At 54.2% G+C, this 16,557-nt stretch overlaps 1 protein-coding gene across 5 annotated transcripts; it reads right to left on the bottom strand.

Moving 5' to 3' along the window:
* Window positions 1–1,035: 1,035 nt before the first annotated feature.
* Window positions 1,036–13,551, bottom strand: CD3E (CD3 epsilon subunit of T-cell receptor complex). Of its 5 annotated transcripts, none has more exons than XM_075909228.1 (9): window positions 13,452–13,551; window positions 9,710–9,824; window positions 7,719–7,739; window positions 6,318–6,338; window positions 4,917–4,937; window positions 3,907–4,098; window positions 2,521–2,685; window positions 1,781–1,827; window positions 1,036–1,309 (listed from the first exon to the last, which is right to left on the bottom strand). In XM_075909228.1, the coding sequence occupies exons 1-9, from the start codon at window positions 13,482–13,484 to the stop codon at window positions 1,253–1,255; spliced, it is 672 nt and encodes a 223-aa protein (XP_075765343.1). In that variant the 5' UTR covers window positions 13,485–13,551; the 3' UTR covers window positions 1,036–1,252.
* Window positions 13,552–16,557: the final 3,006 nt, after the last annotated feature.

Consider the following 16,557-nt stretch of genomic DNA (forward strand, 5'->3'; position numbering starts at 1 on the left):
CTCGGGCTTGGGCTGATTTTCACAGGGGGATATGGGCTTTGCTGCTCTTCACTTCAGCAGGGCTTCTCCGCAGGGAAAACGCCCCGTGGTTACAGCACAGGCGGTTCGGAGCCCGGGCTCAGTCCCCGTCCAGAAAATGGTGCCAGTCCTCGCTCACGCATCTTGTCCCATCGGGGCCGTAGCGGCTCTGGGGAGGGGCTGCATTCCTCGGCAGAGCCTGGATCTCAGCTAGGGCTTCCTAGTGCCACTGTCACAGGGCTCAACCAGCCACGGGGTGCCCTGCTGACAGTGCCTGGAAGAGGCGTTCTGCGTAGGGCCCCTATTATAGCACCCCCCTGAGAGAGCCACGGGCCCCCAGCTAAACCAGGCAGCCACTGTTGTTATTTAACCCTCCACCATGCAGGCCATCTTTCTCTGCACAGGAAAGGGCTCCCAGTCCCCCTGCAGGGTGAGTGTGAGCCCACTGCAGGGACAGGGGTTCCACCCCAGCGCTGGCGGCAAGCACAGAAGCGCTGCAGAACGCTAGCTAGAGGGGGAGGGGCTGAAGGAGGAACCCGGGGGCACCACGAGCATTTCCGCCTGTAGGACCAGCGCGTCTCCCTGCCGGGCCCAGGGAGCGTGGGGACAGAGCTGTTACTCCCATGGGCAGGGAAGCAGGGACGTAGGTCAAACCGTGCAGATGGAGACTGGAGCAGGGGAGAGGCAGCAGAGAGCTCCGAGACGGCTCTGCCCTTTCCTATTCAATGGCCAGAGGGGGACGCTGAGGTGCCCAGAGCAGGAGGGCCTGGGCCACTGGCCCAGAGAGACTCAGGGTCAGAGCTCAGGACACTGGACCACGTCCCGCCTTCCCGGGGCAGGGAAGAAGCCGCCCAAGGGTCAGGAGAGCAGTGGCGCAGGGCGCTGGAGAGAAAACGCAAAGCGTGGGACTGAAATAAATAAACTGACGAGCAAACGGGCAGGTTGGAAGGGGGTCGGGAGAGGCCAGCAGCCCCGGGGGGCCTAGGAAAGCTAGTTAGTTAAAGGGGGACATCATTTCTGGTCTCCTTGTTGCTTTAGTTTGTCTGTTCCCTGGAGTCAGATCAAAGGCAGGAGGGAGGGTGTCCAAGGAGGGGCAGCGTCTCCTGCTGCAGCAGCTTGGCCAGTCCCAGAATGCACGGCTGCCCAGCACAGACTGCAGAGAATCTGCCTCGCGTGGGATCGACACTGGGGGCCCCTTAGCTGCTCTCATCCAGCCTGCCATCTGCAGAGCGATTCAGAAGCCCCGGGAGTCCAGCCCGGCGTACACTTCCCGCTGTCCCTTCCTGATGGGCTGTGGGAACAGAAGCAGATGTGAGCACCCAGCTCTTGTGGCAATACAGCTCCGTGGCAGCTCCTGATACATCAGGGCTCTGGGCCAGGGGTGGGCACCTCTCTGCTACCACCAGGTGTGACCTGGGCACAGGTGTGTGCACGGTGCACCCTGCATACTGTGATCCGTCTGTCGCACGGACAAACACCGACCCTTAGGAAGCAGCACGGCCCCGCGCCAGTTACTCCTCCCCTCCACCCCGCCGGGGGAGCCTGGAGTGAACAAAGCCCCTGGTGGAAGGGCACCAGTGCTGTAATTTCTCAGCCCTCCTCCGCAGAGACCGGCGGGCACCCACCCCACGGCTCTCGATGCAGAGAGCCGCGGCTCATCTGCACAGGGCTCCGCTCATCATCCACCGCGAAGGCTGTGACCCCGCCCCCGCCAGCTCTGGAAAGGCCAAGAGAGGAGGACAGCCGCCCCGGGTCCTGTTACCTCATAATCCGGGTTCGGCACAGGCGGGGGACGCACCATCTTCTGGCCTGCAAGGCCAAGGAGAGAGAAAAGTCATGAGAATGCTACCAATGCGGAGCCCAGAGCCGGCGCTCTGCAGGCCCGACTCATCCCTGAGGCTCCGTGGGCCTGTCAGGACCCGGACCCCAGGTGTCCACTGACGTGGGAACCCAACTGAGACAGGGAGGGCCTGTGCACCTGGCCTGGAGCGCAGGGCGTTCTCAGACCCGGCGCGCCGGCCCGGAGCCGGGGGGCTCTGCCCAGAGCGCGCTCTGCAGTGTGGTGACGTGGAGTGCGTCTTAGTGCCCCGCCGGGGCGGTCAACAGATGACACAAGAGGCTCAGCTTCCGTTTGGAAACAAGGCTGTGTCTGCCCCGCGGCACTGCAGGGAAAGGCCTGAGGGCCCAGAGCGCAGCCACAGACGACCCCGTTTGTCATTTCCACAGTCGCCTGGTTCTCAAGCCAGGCCCCCCACGAGGGCCTGACTCTGGCGTGAACGCTGGAGGGTGGGGAGTCGTGGATCTTCCCGCTCCCTTTGCCTCTGTCCTGGCTGCCTCACGCCAGCCTGTGTGACTGGTGCCTGCAGCTGGGGCCTGGCAGCTGCTCCTTCCCGACACGAGGGGCAGCCTGGGGGGAGGAGCCTGGGGCAGGCGAGACCCCAGTGTTTCCCAGCCGCGGGTGCTTAGCCCCCCTTCCCAAGAGAGAGTCAAACCGGCTCTTACCTCTGGGGTGGCCGCCAGCCCTGCCGCCGCTACCGCCACCACCGCGCCCCTTCCGGTTTTTGCTGAAGTAGTAGGCCAGGACCAGCACCCCGAGGGTGATCAGCAGATCTGCGATGATGATCCCGGCCACCGTCAAGGGGTCCAGCTCCACACAGCTCTCGCACACTGCCGTGGGAAGGGACAGTCGGGCGCTCAGCGGGAGGGAGACAGGCCGAGCCGGGGAAGGAAGATGGCGGGAGGCGGGAGTCACAAGTGCCAGCCCAGAGCCACCGGGTTGGCTCTGCCCAGGACTCACCCGCCTGCTTTGCATGGCCAGAGTCCACAGGCCTCGTGAGAGGGGCAAGGAGAGTAAGCGGGGAAGCGAAGAGGGGAGGGCTGGCTGTTCCTGCCTCCACACGGCTCACTCTGCCAACACCACGGGGCCGGCTGGAAGGGCAGGGGCTTAAACGTCCCTGGTTTTTCTGCAGGACCCTTGGCAGCAGGCTGCAAACGGCTGCAGATTCCATGTTCCCCCTCAATCAGTGCCAGAAAGAGCTCAGGGATTCTCGGGGTCCCTCGAGCAGCTCCCCAGACACCCGAGAGTGCACACGGACTCAAGGGGCTTTGTCAGCACAGAGGAGAATTGATCCAGTTTCCCAGTGGCACGAGGGAAGCCGGGCTGAGCCTTCTCCAAGATTCTAGACCTGGAGTCTCCTTTACATTTATACAGCCGCTCCCATCACAAAGCAGCTCCCAAGCTGGGTGTGTAAAGCGCCTTTGAGAAATGCGGCCACCTCTGGGGCTACGTCTACACTCCGGATAAACTCTGCCACGTCCAGAGAATGCATCCGATCTGCCAAATGTTTTTTCAGAAAAGCAGACGCACGCTTTCGGAAGCCCTGTAAACCTCATTTCACGAGGAAGAAGGGCTCTTCCGAAAGAGGAGGTTTTCCGAAATTTGGCCCAGTGTAGATGGGTCAAATTTCAGAAAAGCCTCTTCTGAAAAAAGAATCAGAAAAAGGTACGCAATTTGCAGAGTGCATTTTGTGTCCCTTTTTCCGAAAAAGAAGTGTAGTGTAGACACAGCAGGATGGAGGGCACAGCACAGCGCACCCCACACAACGGAGCAGGGAGAGAGAACTGAACCGCACGTCCCAGGCACACGCGTGCTGTTCTGAACAGTGCTCCATGGGATCTCAGTGTTCATGGGGGGGCCGGCTGGACTGGAGCACTCGTGTGCCAAGGTCAGTCCCAGCGGGGCCCAGGAAAATCAGGCCTCGGCGTATGCTATGGCATGTGGCGCTGGGAGCAATGCAGTACACACAGAGTTAACCGCTAGCTGCTGTCGCCTCCCATGACATCTCAGGTGCCGGCTGATTCCGGTGGAAGGGACACTCTCCCTCTTACCTTTGGCCTTCAGGTAAAGTGTGACGGTGACCCCTGAAGATTCACAGTGATACTCTCCGTCGTCCTGGGAGCTCTTGTAGTTCTTGATCACATGAGTGCAGTCTGGAGTGACCTTCTCATTATGTGTTATGGTGCAAGAACTCCTGAGGCATGTGAGAGTCACTGTGGTCTTAGAGATCATCACCTGGAACGCTGCAAGTGAGAACCGCAGATACACAGAGGTGTTGAGTACAGCCAGTGGTTAAAATGGCCAAGCCAAGGAGTCCCAGATGCAGCAAAAATGGAACTAACAATGGGGCTGGGTCCCTGAGAGGCTCACTTTGAGCCCTGCCCTGCCTCTCCAAGCGGCTGTGGCAGGGGGGTTGTTAGGTTCAATGTAAAATCTCGTTATCAGCTCGGGGGAGGTTCTGGGGTGCAGCACACCCCACATTCACGAGCAGTAACGGAAAGGAGCCGTCACTAGCTCCATGAGCCACCTGACCACCATTAGTAGTAATAAATGGACTCCGACAACTGGGAATTGTCCGTCTCATGGACGAGCACTTATTTTGTGGGCTATGACATGTGACCAGCTCTGCCCTCAGTCGCTCACAAAGCGCTTCCCACAGATCAGAGTCAATATCCCCCAGTTACAATCAATAAGGCAGCCTCACTGACTGCAAAGGGAGCCAGGTGGAGCCCCGTGTGCAGCTATAAAGCTTTCTGCATTGGTACTTGAAAAAAGAAGTAAAGACGTTCCCTGTGATCAACCGCACAGAGACACAGACATGCACTTAGGGGCTGGCTTGCACCCGCTGGGGTCCATGGAGAGACTCCCATTGACTTGGGTGGGCTCTGGTAGCGCGCCCACACTCACACGGGCGCTCAGACCAAGGGGTGGAGGCTGTTAGTGCTCACAGATGCCCCGTTTTTAGATGATCTCTGAGCAGTTAGAAAGGGCAGGGTTCATCTTAGCAGTGTTTTTGAGCTGCTGATTATGGCTAAAAGCATCAATGGTAAAATCAACTTACGTTCCAGTACCTGGTTCTCAGCTGCAAAAGAAAACCAAACAAAAGCTCTTAGTAATTCTATCTGCTGGTGTCAGAAATATTCCCTGTGTGGAGGAAAATCCTCCTTCGTTCATCTGTTTAAATATTTCCTTTCTCTTACTGTTAGCAATCTGCCTTGAGGGAGTGAACACAAAACACTCGTCCATACCAATGCTGCAGGCGGGGGCTGTTTATTCTAGCTGGCAATATTCTAGCCATCAACACTGTTTCTCCACATGCCTCTCTCGTCCTGCCTGGATGGCCCTAAGAGTGGCTATGTAACAATTTTAGCTGGTTTTCCAATTAACGCTGCGCCCGGCTGCCATGTGGAGCTAGAAGAGGGAAACGAGGTGCCTGGTGTGGCTGTGAAAAGAAACGCTCTGGCTCATTGCGAGGAGCGAACGATGGCACCGCTACTGTGCCACGCGGAGATGGAGCCTGCTGTGGCTCTGAGCTGGGAGCCGGCAGGGAGAGCTGCAGGGCTCTGTGTGGGTGTACGGATCTGCCTGCTGTAGGACCAGGCCCTTGGGGTAGAAGTGGTTTGATTTGTGAGCATGAGGAAGATCGCGGAAATCCCGAGGCCACAGTCGGGTTAAAACAGCACCAGGGAGATGCTCAGAATCACACACACAGTGCACACGGGGGGCACCAGACAGACGCCGATGAAAGATCTGTGTTCCCCTCTGTCCTGGGCAATTGTCTTGGCCAGCACTTGCTTTACAGGGCCTGGGAGCGCAGTCTCACGAAGACTTCACAGGTGAAATCCCAAGACAAAGAATTTGATTCCAGGGGAAGGGGATTGGCTGCTCTATTCCGGCACAGAACTATGCTTTAGAGCAAGGGAATGAAGATGCTACATGCAGAAACACAGACAGTTCACAGCCCTGGTCCGAGCCATGGCCTGGCTGCGCCCCCCATATCCCATGTATATGACACAGTGACCAGCTCTGCCCTCAGTTGCTCACAAAGCGCTTCCCACAGATCAGAGTCAATATCCCCCAGTTACAATCAATAAGGCAGCCCCACTGACTGCAAAGGGAGCCAGGTGGAGCCCCGTGTGCAGCTATAAAGCTTTCTGCATTGGTACTTGAAAAAAGAAGTAAAGACGTTCCCTGTGATCAACCGCACAGAGACACAGACATGCACTTAGGGGCTGGCTTGCACCCGCTGGGGTCCATGGAGAGACTCCCATTGACTTGGGTGGGCTCTGGTAGCGCGCCCACACTCACACGGGCGCTCAGACCAAGGGGTGGAGGCTGTTAGTGCTCACAGATGCCCCGTTTTTAGATGATCTCTGAGCAGTTAGAAAGGGCAGGGTTCATCTTAGCAGTGCTTTTGAGCTGCTGATTATGGCTAAAAGCATCAATGGTAAAATCAACTTACGTTTCAGTACCTGGTTCTCAGCTGCAAAAGAAAACCAAACAAAAGCTCTTAGTAATTCTATCTGCTGGTGTCAGAAATATTCCCTGTGTGGAGGAAAATCCTCCTTCGTTCATCTGTTTAAATATTTCCTTTCTCTTACTGTTAGCAATCTGCCTTGAGGGAGTGAACACAAAACACTCGTCCATACCAATGCTGCAGGCGGGGGCTGTTTATTCTAGCTGGCAATATTCTAGCCATCAACACTGTTTCTCCACATGCCTCTCTCGTCCTGCCTGGATGGCCCTAAGAGTGGCTATGTAACAATTTTAGCTGGTTTTCCAATTAACGCTGCGCCCGGCTGCCATGTGGAGCTAGAAGAGGGAAACGAGGTGCCTGGTGTGGCTGTGAAAAGAAACGCTCTGGCTCATTGCGAGGAGCGAACGATGGCACCGCTACTGTGCCACGCGGAGATGGAGCCTGCTGTGGCTCTGAGCTGGGAGCCGGCAGGGAGAGCTGCAGGGCTCTGTGTGGGTGTACGGATCTGCCTGCTGTAGGACCAGGCCCTTGGGGTAGAAGTGGTTTGATTTGTGAGCATGAGGAAGATCGCGGAAATCCCAAGGCCACAGTCGGGTTAAAACAGCACCAGGGAGATGCTCAGAATCACACACACAGTGCACACGGGGGGCACCAGACAGACGCCGATGAAAGATCTGTGTTCCCCTCTGTCCTGGGCAATTGTCTTGGCCAGCGCTTGCTTTACAGCGCCTGGGAGCGCAGTCTCACGAAGACTTCACAGGTGAAATCCCAAGACAAAGAATTTGATTCCAGGGGAAGGGGATTGGCTGCTCTATTCCGGCACAGAACTATGCTTTAGAGCAAGGGAATGAAGATGCTACATGCAGAAACACAGACAGTTCACAGCCCTGGTCCGAGCCATGGCCTGGCTGCGCCCCCCATATCCCATGTATATGACACAGTGACCAGCTCTGCCCTCAGTTGCTCACAAAGCGCTTCCCACAGATCAGAGTCAATATCCCCCAGTTACAATCAATAAGGCAGCCCCACTGACTGCAAAGGGAGCCAGGTGGAGCCCCGTGTGCAGCTATAAAGCTTTCTGCATTGGTACTTGAAAAAAGAAGTAAAGACGTTCCCTGTGATCAACCGCACAGAGACACAGACATGCACTTAGGGGCTGGCTTGCACCCGCTGGGGTCCATGGAGAGACTCCCATTGACTTGGGTGGGCTCTGGTAGCGCGCCCACACTCACACGGGCGCTCAGACCAAGGGGTGGAGGCTGTTAGTGCTCACAGATGCCCCGTTTTTAGATGATCTCTGAGCAGTTAGAAAGGGCAGGGTTCATCTTAGCAGTGTTTTTGAGCTGCTGATTATGGCTAAAAGCATTGATAGTAAAATCAACTTACGTTCCTGTGCCGTGATGCCAGCTGCAAAAGAAAACCAAACAAAAGCTGTTAGTAAATCTATCCACTGGTGTCGGAGATATTCCCTGTGTGGAGGAAAATCCTCCTTCGTTCATCTGTTTAAATATTTCCTTTCCCTTACTGTTAACGCGCTGCCTGGAGGGAGCGAACACAAAACACTCGTCCATACCAATGCTGCTTTTAACGTCAAACAGCTGGGTGCCCGGCAGAGTTTGGAAAAGTGTCACAGCCACATTTGTGTTTTAAATCCATCACAGCAAACGTCCCCATTCTAGAAACTGATGGGACGGGGATCAAGGCGGGAAATGGTGTCGGCTGCTAAAGAAACCCTTCAAAACCCGAGGAGCCACTTTGAAGACGGGGCACTTGCTCTACTCCCTCGGCCCCTACCTAGAGATCTGTAATTCCGTCTGTCCCCTGCTGCCCCCGGTTTTTGATTTTATAACCAAAATGAAAACTCCTGCATTTAGGTGAAAGTGCATCCCTTCTCTCTTCCCCGTACCGTCAGTCGGTTCCTACCCTGTTCCTTTTGTACCACAAATCAGCGTCAGAACACCCGGCAGGCTGGGGCCGTTTATTCTAGCAGCCCATACACTAGCCATAATTCTATGTCTCCACGTGCCTCTATCAGGGTACGTCTAAACTACATGGCTCCGTCGACGGAGCCATGTAGATTTGTTGTTTTGGCAAAGTCAAATGAAGCCGCGATTTAAATAATCGCGGCTTCATTTACATTTACATGGCTGCCGCGCTGAGCCGACAAACAGCTGATCGGCTGTTTGTCCGCTCAGCGCGCTAGTCTGGACGCTCCCCTGCCGACATCAAAGCCCTTTGTCGGCAGCCCCGGTAAACCTCATCCCACGAGGAATAACGGGGCTGCTGACGAAGGGCTTTGATGTCGGCAGGGGGAACGTCCAGACTAGCGCGCTGCGCGGACAAACAGCCAATCAGCTGTTTGTCGGCTCAGCACGGCAGCCATGCAAATGTAAATGAAGCTGCGATCATTTAAATCGCGGCTTCATTTGACTTTGCCTATGTGTCTAATCTACATGCCTCTGCCGACAGAGGCATGTAGTCTAGACACAGCCTCAGTGTAAACAGCACCAGTGAATTGACAGAGAAAGTTCCCAGCCTGGTCCTGGAGTCAGCTAGGCGATGGGCTACTTTATCCCTGCACTGAACTCTGTTTTTGGTAGGGGAGGGAATAAATGCAGGTGCCATGACACAAACTGATCATGGTCACGGAGAACCCGAAGAGTTGCCACTGAGTTGAACGCCGGCAACTGACATTTACTGCTCGTGGGCAGAGTGGCTGCTATTTCTTCCTAAATTTCTGGTGCCCATTCCCAATGGGCGTATCACTCCAGCAATAGCGCCCATGCTTTGCTTTTCATCCGTCCGCCTTTGCAAACACCAATACTCCACTAACCCTGGCAATCTCCAGAGGCTGCTTTCAGCCCTCTTCCGTGCCCGGTGATGCAGAGACCTAGCGAAGGGGGAGCGAGGGGCCCGAGCACATGGTGGTTTAATATGGCCGCCCGCAGCAGACGGGGAGACCGGATTCCTTTGCATTCTGCTGCCCACGGCACGGCCTCTCCAGGGCTCTTCCCCAACCTGCTCAGACCAGGGCTTTGGGGTTTATTGAATTTGCTGATAAATAAGAAGGTTGCTCTTGGCAAGTGACTTCTCTTTGCACACTGGATGCAATGAAGCACCTCGATTCCCTCTCTCGCCCACCGGGATTCCGTAGGGGGCAATTCCTGCCCCGCTGCCCCGCACATCACTGGCAGGGGGGTTTATTTCTCATCTGCCAACGGCAGCTTCAGCTTTCCTGTAAGCCTGGGGCTCCTTACGAACACCTGGCTGCCGTGCCGGTGCTCCGCAGCGGCCATTGGCACGCGCCAATACCCTCCTTGCCCAAACCCGGGGGTCACGCTTCTGACCCGTCACGGTCTGTAGCCAGCTGTACTCACCCACACAGAGCAGGAGCCCCATCACAAGCAGGGTGTGCGCTAGCTTCATCGTGGCGTCCCCCCGCTCGCTCTGTCTTCTGTCCTCCCCAATCAGATCGGCATGCCCAGGCTGGCTCTGCAGGAAGAAAGAACACAGGCGCTTTCAAGTTGCTGTGGGTGAGAAAGAGGCCCCGGATTGTTTCCCAGAAACACATCTAGTGATCAGCACAGGGCGCCCGGCGGAGACTCACGGTTTCCAGCGTAACGTGCAAGCAGCTCAGCAAGACGGCAAAGGTCTGCCAGAAAACAGCCCCTGCCAGGAAGCGCGGAGGCTCGAGGGTGCCTACGTTTCTGAACGTCACTGAGCGCACGAGGGGGCCGGGGTGCAGCCAGCACCTCGGAGACGCCCCGGCCAGCCCGGAGGGGGCCCTGCAGGAAGGAGCACACCCAGCCTGCCCCAGCGGCTTTGCTTTCAGAGACTCCCCTCGATTTGTAAACAATATTTTCTGCGCTCAAGTTCAAAACGTTAGTTCATTTAGCAAAGCGACGGCAACAAACGGAACCCACAAGGAACGCAACAGCCAGCGGCGGACACAGGCGCCTAGTACCACCAGCGTGAGACAGTCTGCGAGCTCTTCAGGGCGGGGACTGCCTCCGCCTAAACTAGGGGTTTGCCCCGCGCCGGCCACGTTAATTCCCACCCCGTGGTGCTGTTGTAATACAGAACATCAGCAGCGCTGACAGTAATAGGAGGAAACAGGAGTCAGGTGCGGTGCTGACGAGAGGGCTATGGAAGCCCTGAGAGCAATCGCAGTCAAGGGGAGTGAATAACACGCCGGGAAGCAAAGGGAGCAACTCACCAATTCTGCTGTTTTGGGCCTGGATTTACTCAGTGGGAGGCCAGCTGGGACCATGCTTTTGTGGGGATGCCACTAGGGACTGGGTTGCACTGCCAGTCGTGTTTCTCACCGGACACCAGGGGGCTGTGCAATGAGCCGTGCGCCAGGGAGTCACTGCAGGCCTGATCTGGAACCTTCTTTGTCCCTTGGCCCCGTGTCAGCTTCTCACCCAGATGTCATCGGGCCTCCTGCCACACTGCCCCGGAGGGTCGCACGCTCTCCCTGTGCTCACTGGGGAGGTCACACTACAGAGGAGAGTCGATCTTCCAGAGTTCGAATTAGCGGGTCTAGTGAAGACACTAATTGGAACTGAGAGGGGCGCTCCTGTCGATGCCGGTGGTCCTGCTTCCATGAGGAGCAAGGGAAGTCGAAGGAAGATTGGTCTCCCACCGACTTCCCGCAGCGTGCGCAGCGCCTAAAGCCGAGTTGAGCTACTTCGACTTCAGCGGCGCAATTAACGTAGCTGAAGTTGCGTATCTTAACTCGACTTGTCCCGTAGTGTAGACGTACCTACCGCCCTCCACACAATTTGCTGGGGGAATGATCTGAGACTAGTGTTTGCCCCTTGAAAATGCAGACGTGTCTGTTGCCATAGCCACATCTATTCAGCACACTCCTTGGAGCGAAGATTGGGCCTTCGAAGTGCCCAGCCCTGCCAGAAGTAGAGTGCTGAGCTGTGACGTGTTGGGGCAGGGCTCTGTGTCCATTTCCCACTCTCCTGCCCTGCTCACTTAGCAGTGGAGAAAGGCACCCTGCTCTGTGCTGGGGAGTCAGCATGAGCTGGAGCTCACGGCTCTTCTCCCTCTAGTGGTAGAATTCACCACTCCCAGAGCGGCAGGATGCAGAAAAGCACCAATCCTGGGCCTTGTTCATGCGCAGGGGTGGAGACAACAGCTGCTTGATGCGGCGCTAGCTTAAAAAAATAATCATAGAATCATGGAATATTAGAACTGGAAGGGACCGCGAGAAGGGGTGAAGTCCAGCTCCCTGCCCTCACAGCAGGACCCAGCACCAGCCAAAGCATCCCTGACGGGTGTCTGTCCAACCTGCTCTTACGTATCTCCCATGATGGAGATTCCACAACCTCCCTGGGCAACTTATTCCAGTGCTGAACCCCCCTGACAGGCAGGGAGTTCTTCCTAATGGCCAGCCTGAACCTCCCTTGCTGCAGTTTAAGCCCATTGCTCCTTGTCCTGTCCTCAGAGGCCCAGGAGAACAAGTTTTTTTCTTTTTCCTGGTAACAAACTTTTGGATACTTGGCTCTCATGTCCCCTCTCAGTCTTCTCTTTTCCAAACTAAACAAGCCCATTTCTTTCAGCCTTGCCTCATAGCTCATGTTCTCTAGACCTTTCAGCATTCTTGTTGCTCTTCTCTGGATCGTCTCCAATTTCTCCACATCTTTCCTGAATAGATATGATAATATATATAATAGATGAACACCAGATAACGCTCCAATGCACAGTTCTGTATCAGAACTAAATTTGCTCCCTTTTAAACACAGTGTTTCCTTTATTTACTAATGCAACCTTGACACTGGTTTTGGTTTTTAGCCCTCTCAGATCCCTGTTATCTATATCCATGATTCAATTGGATCTCCTAGTGACAGTCCTGTGGTGCTCGGGGCAGCCAGGGATAAATATCAGGTCAGACCCTCAGTAACTTCTCGCTCCAGCTGCCAATTACTCTGTCCATGGAGACAGGACACCCCCAAAAAAGCGAGACAGGAGACCAGATTTGAGCCAGCTACAAGTGAAATGTCCTGGCTCCCCCAACGTGCACCCACTTGTCTGGTGCTGATAACACTACCCTGATGAAGAAGCATGCTGAGGGGGAAGAGAGCGCTGCGTCCGGTAGACACAGGCCCTGTGCAGGTTATTTAACAAGCACCAATTGTTTTATTGCCTGTAGAGAGAGAGGCTCTGCCACAGACAATGGCTCTTGCTTTGGACCCTGTTACACTGCAGGGGTGCTTTGGTCGCCAGAAGTTTTGTCGCCTGATACTGTCGACAAAGAGCGTCTAGACGACAGCCAGTTCTGTCGCCAAAGCACGAGAGCTGCTTTGTCGCCATGGGAGTGTAGACGCAAAGGCCCGTGTAGATGCAATAACTGTCGGCAAAAGGCAGAATGAGGAGTACCGCCATTGACAAAACTGCCGAGGTCTGTGGACGTTCTGTCGACAGAACTCGGCAGCAGCGTAGACGCAGCTCTAGTTTTGTTGACAAACCCCTGTAGTCTAGACACACTCCAGGAGTGCCCAGGCTGGCACTGCCTAGCTCCTCCAAGCAGATGTCTGATGCTGCCTTTTTCCTGGGATGTAGGAACTCCTTGGACTTGTTTGCTCACTCTCTCACGTTCGCTCGAGGAGCCCAGGGAGGGATCTCAAAGCAAGCCGGTATCTTCATTTGCTGTTCGTACTTCTCTTGCAAACCTCACTTTGTACTGGCCCATTTCCAATAACATTCATTTTTCATGTCTACGGGACCTCTTGTCTGTCAGCCAAGCCGCGCCCAGCACAAGGCAAAACGAAGGGGGTGGAAGAGGCTAAGGATGTGGGAATAAAGTTACCCTTTCTCCTGCAAAAGCTGCCAAGGCCAGGTGGGGCTGTAGTTTGTAAAATCCTGTCCAGAAGATTCTCACACTTTCAGCTGCATGGGAGCTAGCTTATCTGCCTGGGAGGGACAGAGCCCAGCACACCAAGCCAGCGTAGGAAGCAGTGGTTGTGGAGAAGCTGAGCTGTGTAGGGGGTGGACGGTCTGCACTGTCTTTTGAAAAAAATGTCCATAGGTGGAAGTGACACTTTAAAGGCTACACTGAGTTTTAGCATTAGTGTAGGAGCCACACAGCTCCACCAGGGGGGCACCTACCTCTTCAACAGCCTCTCCTCTCAGGTGCTGCATGCTGGGTCCCAGGGGAACTCACTTTCTTCCCAAAATTTGTTTTCGTCTTCACCGAGAAGTCTGATGATGGAATGCCTGACATAGTGAATGCTAGTGGGAAGGGGGCAGGCTTAGCAGATAAAATAAAAAAAAACAAGTTAAAAATCACTTAGGAAAGTTAGATGCTTGCAAGTTACCAGGACCTGATGAAATGCATCCCAGAATACTCAAGGAGCTGATAGAGGAGGTATCTGAGCCTCTAGCTGTCATCTCTGGAAAATCATGGGAGACAGGAGAGATTCCAGAAGATTGGAAAAGGGCCAATATAGTGCCCATCTATAAAAAGGGAAATAAAAACAACCCAGGAAACTACAGATCAGTCCATTTAACTTCTGTGCCAGGGAAGATAATAGAGCAAGTAATTAAGGAAATCATCTGCAAACACTTGGAAGGTGGCAAGGTGATAGGGAACAGCCAGCATGGATTTGTAAAGAACAAATCATGTCAAACCAATCTAATAGCTTTCTTTGATAGGACGACGAGTCTTTTGGATAAGGGAGAAGCGGTAGATGTGGTATATCTAGACTTTAGTAAGGCGTTTGATACGGTCTTGCATGATATTCTTATCAATAAACTAGGCACATACAACTTAGATGGGGCTACTATAAGGTGGGTGCATAACTGGCTGGATAACCGTACTCAGAGATTAGTTATTAATGGTTCACAATCCTGCTGGAAAGACATAACAAGTGGGGTTCCACTGGGGTCTGTTTTGGGACCGGCTCTGTTCAATATCTTCATCAACAATGTTGATATCGGCATAGAAAGTACTCTTATTAAGTTTGCAGGTGATACCAAGCTTGGAGGGGTTGCAACTGCTCTGGAGGATGGGTCATAATTCAAAATGATCTGGACAAATTGGAGAAATGGTCGGAGGTAAACAGGATGAAGTTTAATAAGGACAAATGCAAAGTGCTCCACTTAGGAAGGAACAATCAGTTTCACACACACAGAATGGGAAGTGATTGTCTAGGAAGGAGTACGGCAGAAAGGGATCTAGGGGTTATAGCGAACCATAAGCTAAATACGAGTCAGCAGTGTGACGCTGTTGCAAAAAAAGCCAACATGATTCTGGGATGCATTAACAGGTATGTTGTGAGCAAGACACGAGAAGTCATTCTTCCGCTCTACTCTGCGCTAGTTAGGCCTCAGTTGGAGTATTGTCTCCTGTTCTGGGTGGCACATTTCAAGAAAGATGTGAAGAAATTGAAGAAGATCCAGAGAAGAGCAACAAGAATGATTAAAGGTCTAGAGAACATGAGCTATGTACTGAGCTTGTTTAGTTTATAAAAGAGAAGATTGAGGGGGGACATGAGAGCGGTTTTCAGGTATCTAAAAGGGTGTCACAAGGAGGAGGGAGAAAACTTGTTCTTCCTGGCCTCTGAGGATAGAACAAGAAGCAATGGGCTTAAACTGCAGCAATGGAAGCCATTGGACATTAGGAAAAAGTTGGACATTAGGAAAACGTTCCTACCTGTCAGGGTGGTTAAACACCGGAATAAGTTGCCTAGGGAGGTTGTGGAATCTCCATCTCTGGAGATATTGAAGAGCAGATTAGATAGACACCTATCAGGGATGGTCTAGACCGTACTGGGTCCAGCCATGAGGGCAGGGGACTGGACTCAATGACCTCTCAAGGTCCCTTCCAGTCCTAGTATTCTATGATTCTATGATCACCCAGCAGCAGATTTCTCCTCCTCCTAGAGTGTGCGACATTAATACAGCACAGCCGCAATGCTGCAGCTACACCACTGCAGCAAATCCCCAGTACCTAGGTTGCCTGCAGAATTCTTTCCTTGACTGAACCGTGATTCTGGTGTGGGGGGGAGGCGGGTAGGTCAAAATGTTTCACAGCTGTGACGCTGTAGCAAGGTTGCTCTAAAGTTAGGTGATTCCCAGCCTTTCTACACTGGCTTTGTCACCCTGACATTTCCCCTCCTTGCCAATACTGATGCAGCCGCACCTTTGGGGTGTGACTGAGGGCAAGGTGTGGGTGTATGTATGTGTCACCTGGACCTGTTCTGAACAGTTACATGATACAGGGCTTCAACCAGCTGCATGGGGTGCTAGGAAGGTGCAAGGAGACGGCAGTGTAGGGGAAAGACCTCTAGTGGCTACTGAAGCCAAACCAGGAATATCCCGGGCACAGGACAGTTCACAATCTCCTCTCAAAGTCTATTCCTGTACCTGGCTCCAGCCAGCAGACATGCCGAGGCTCCAGCCCCAGCTGGCTGTGGGAATCCAGTCCAGGCTTTTCTTTCCTTTGTTTTCCAGAAATTGACTATCAAAGGTTTCAGTAACTCCGACTGTACTGGGCTCGCCTGGCGCACAGTGAGAGCCTCTTTGTAGCTAGGGGCACTTTCCTCCTTTACTCGTCTTTCAAAAGCGCGCTCGAGGGTCTCTTTAACCATCAATGCCCGGGGTGCGGCCGAGCCACTGCAGGGTTAGACAGGGGACGCTGAAGATTAGTAACTGACTCTTCCCATAGGCTTCCAGCCAGGCCCAGCCACCTCCATGGATGCAGGGTGGCTGTCTGTGATACTGACGCTATTGAACTGCCTTGATTGTGAGTACAGACAGGTGAGGGCGTTGGGCGTGGAACCGGCAGCCCTGCTGGGCACTGTGCAGGCTGGCTGCGGTCGATAACAGACCTGCAAGAGTCATGCAGCCTAAGGCCAGAAGGGGCCCCCAAATCACGGAGTCTGACCTCCCTGCACATCACAGGCATCCAGCCGCACCCAGCTTAAAGCCTGTACACTAACCCCTCAGGCGATCCACTCCGATTGAGAAGCCCCCCCTTCTCTCTCTTTCTGGTGTTTATTTGTACCTCTGGCCCCTTGCTCCACTCATCTGTGCCCACGACAGCTCCTGATGCCATCGACACGTTTTGTTAGTCTCAAAGGTGCCACCCGGCCATTTGCTGGGTTTTAAGTTTTTTTGCAGTGGCGGAGGGATTGTCAGCAGGGGGAGGCAGCTGCTGCTCCTCGCTCGGCCAAGAGGAGATGTGAGTGAGCCCTGGTAGAGCCTCACTCTT

Source organism: Pelodiscus sinensis, chromosome 26 (assembly GCF_049634645.1).
Source record: "Pelodiscus sinensis isolate JC-2024 chromosome 26, ASM4963464v1, whole genome shotgun sequence".
NCBI classification, from domain to species: domain Eukaryota; kingdom Metazoa; phylum Chordata; order Testudines; family Trionychidae; genus Pelodiscus; species Pelodiscus sinensis.

Coding starts and splice junctions, on each gene's coding strand:
- CD3E (XM_075909228.1), bottom strand. CDS start 13,484: ATGCAGCACCTGAGAGGAGAGGCTGTTGAAGAG. Junction 4,099..4,916: donor TGAGAACCAGGTACTGGAAC/GTAAGTTGATTT, acceptor TCTCACTTGCAG/CGTTCCAGGTGATGATCTCT. Junction 2,686..3,906: donor ACTTTACCTGAAGGCCAAAG/GTAAGAGGGAGA, acceptor TTCCCACGGCAG/TGTGCGAGAGCTGTGTGGAG.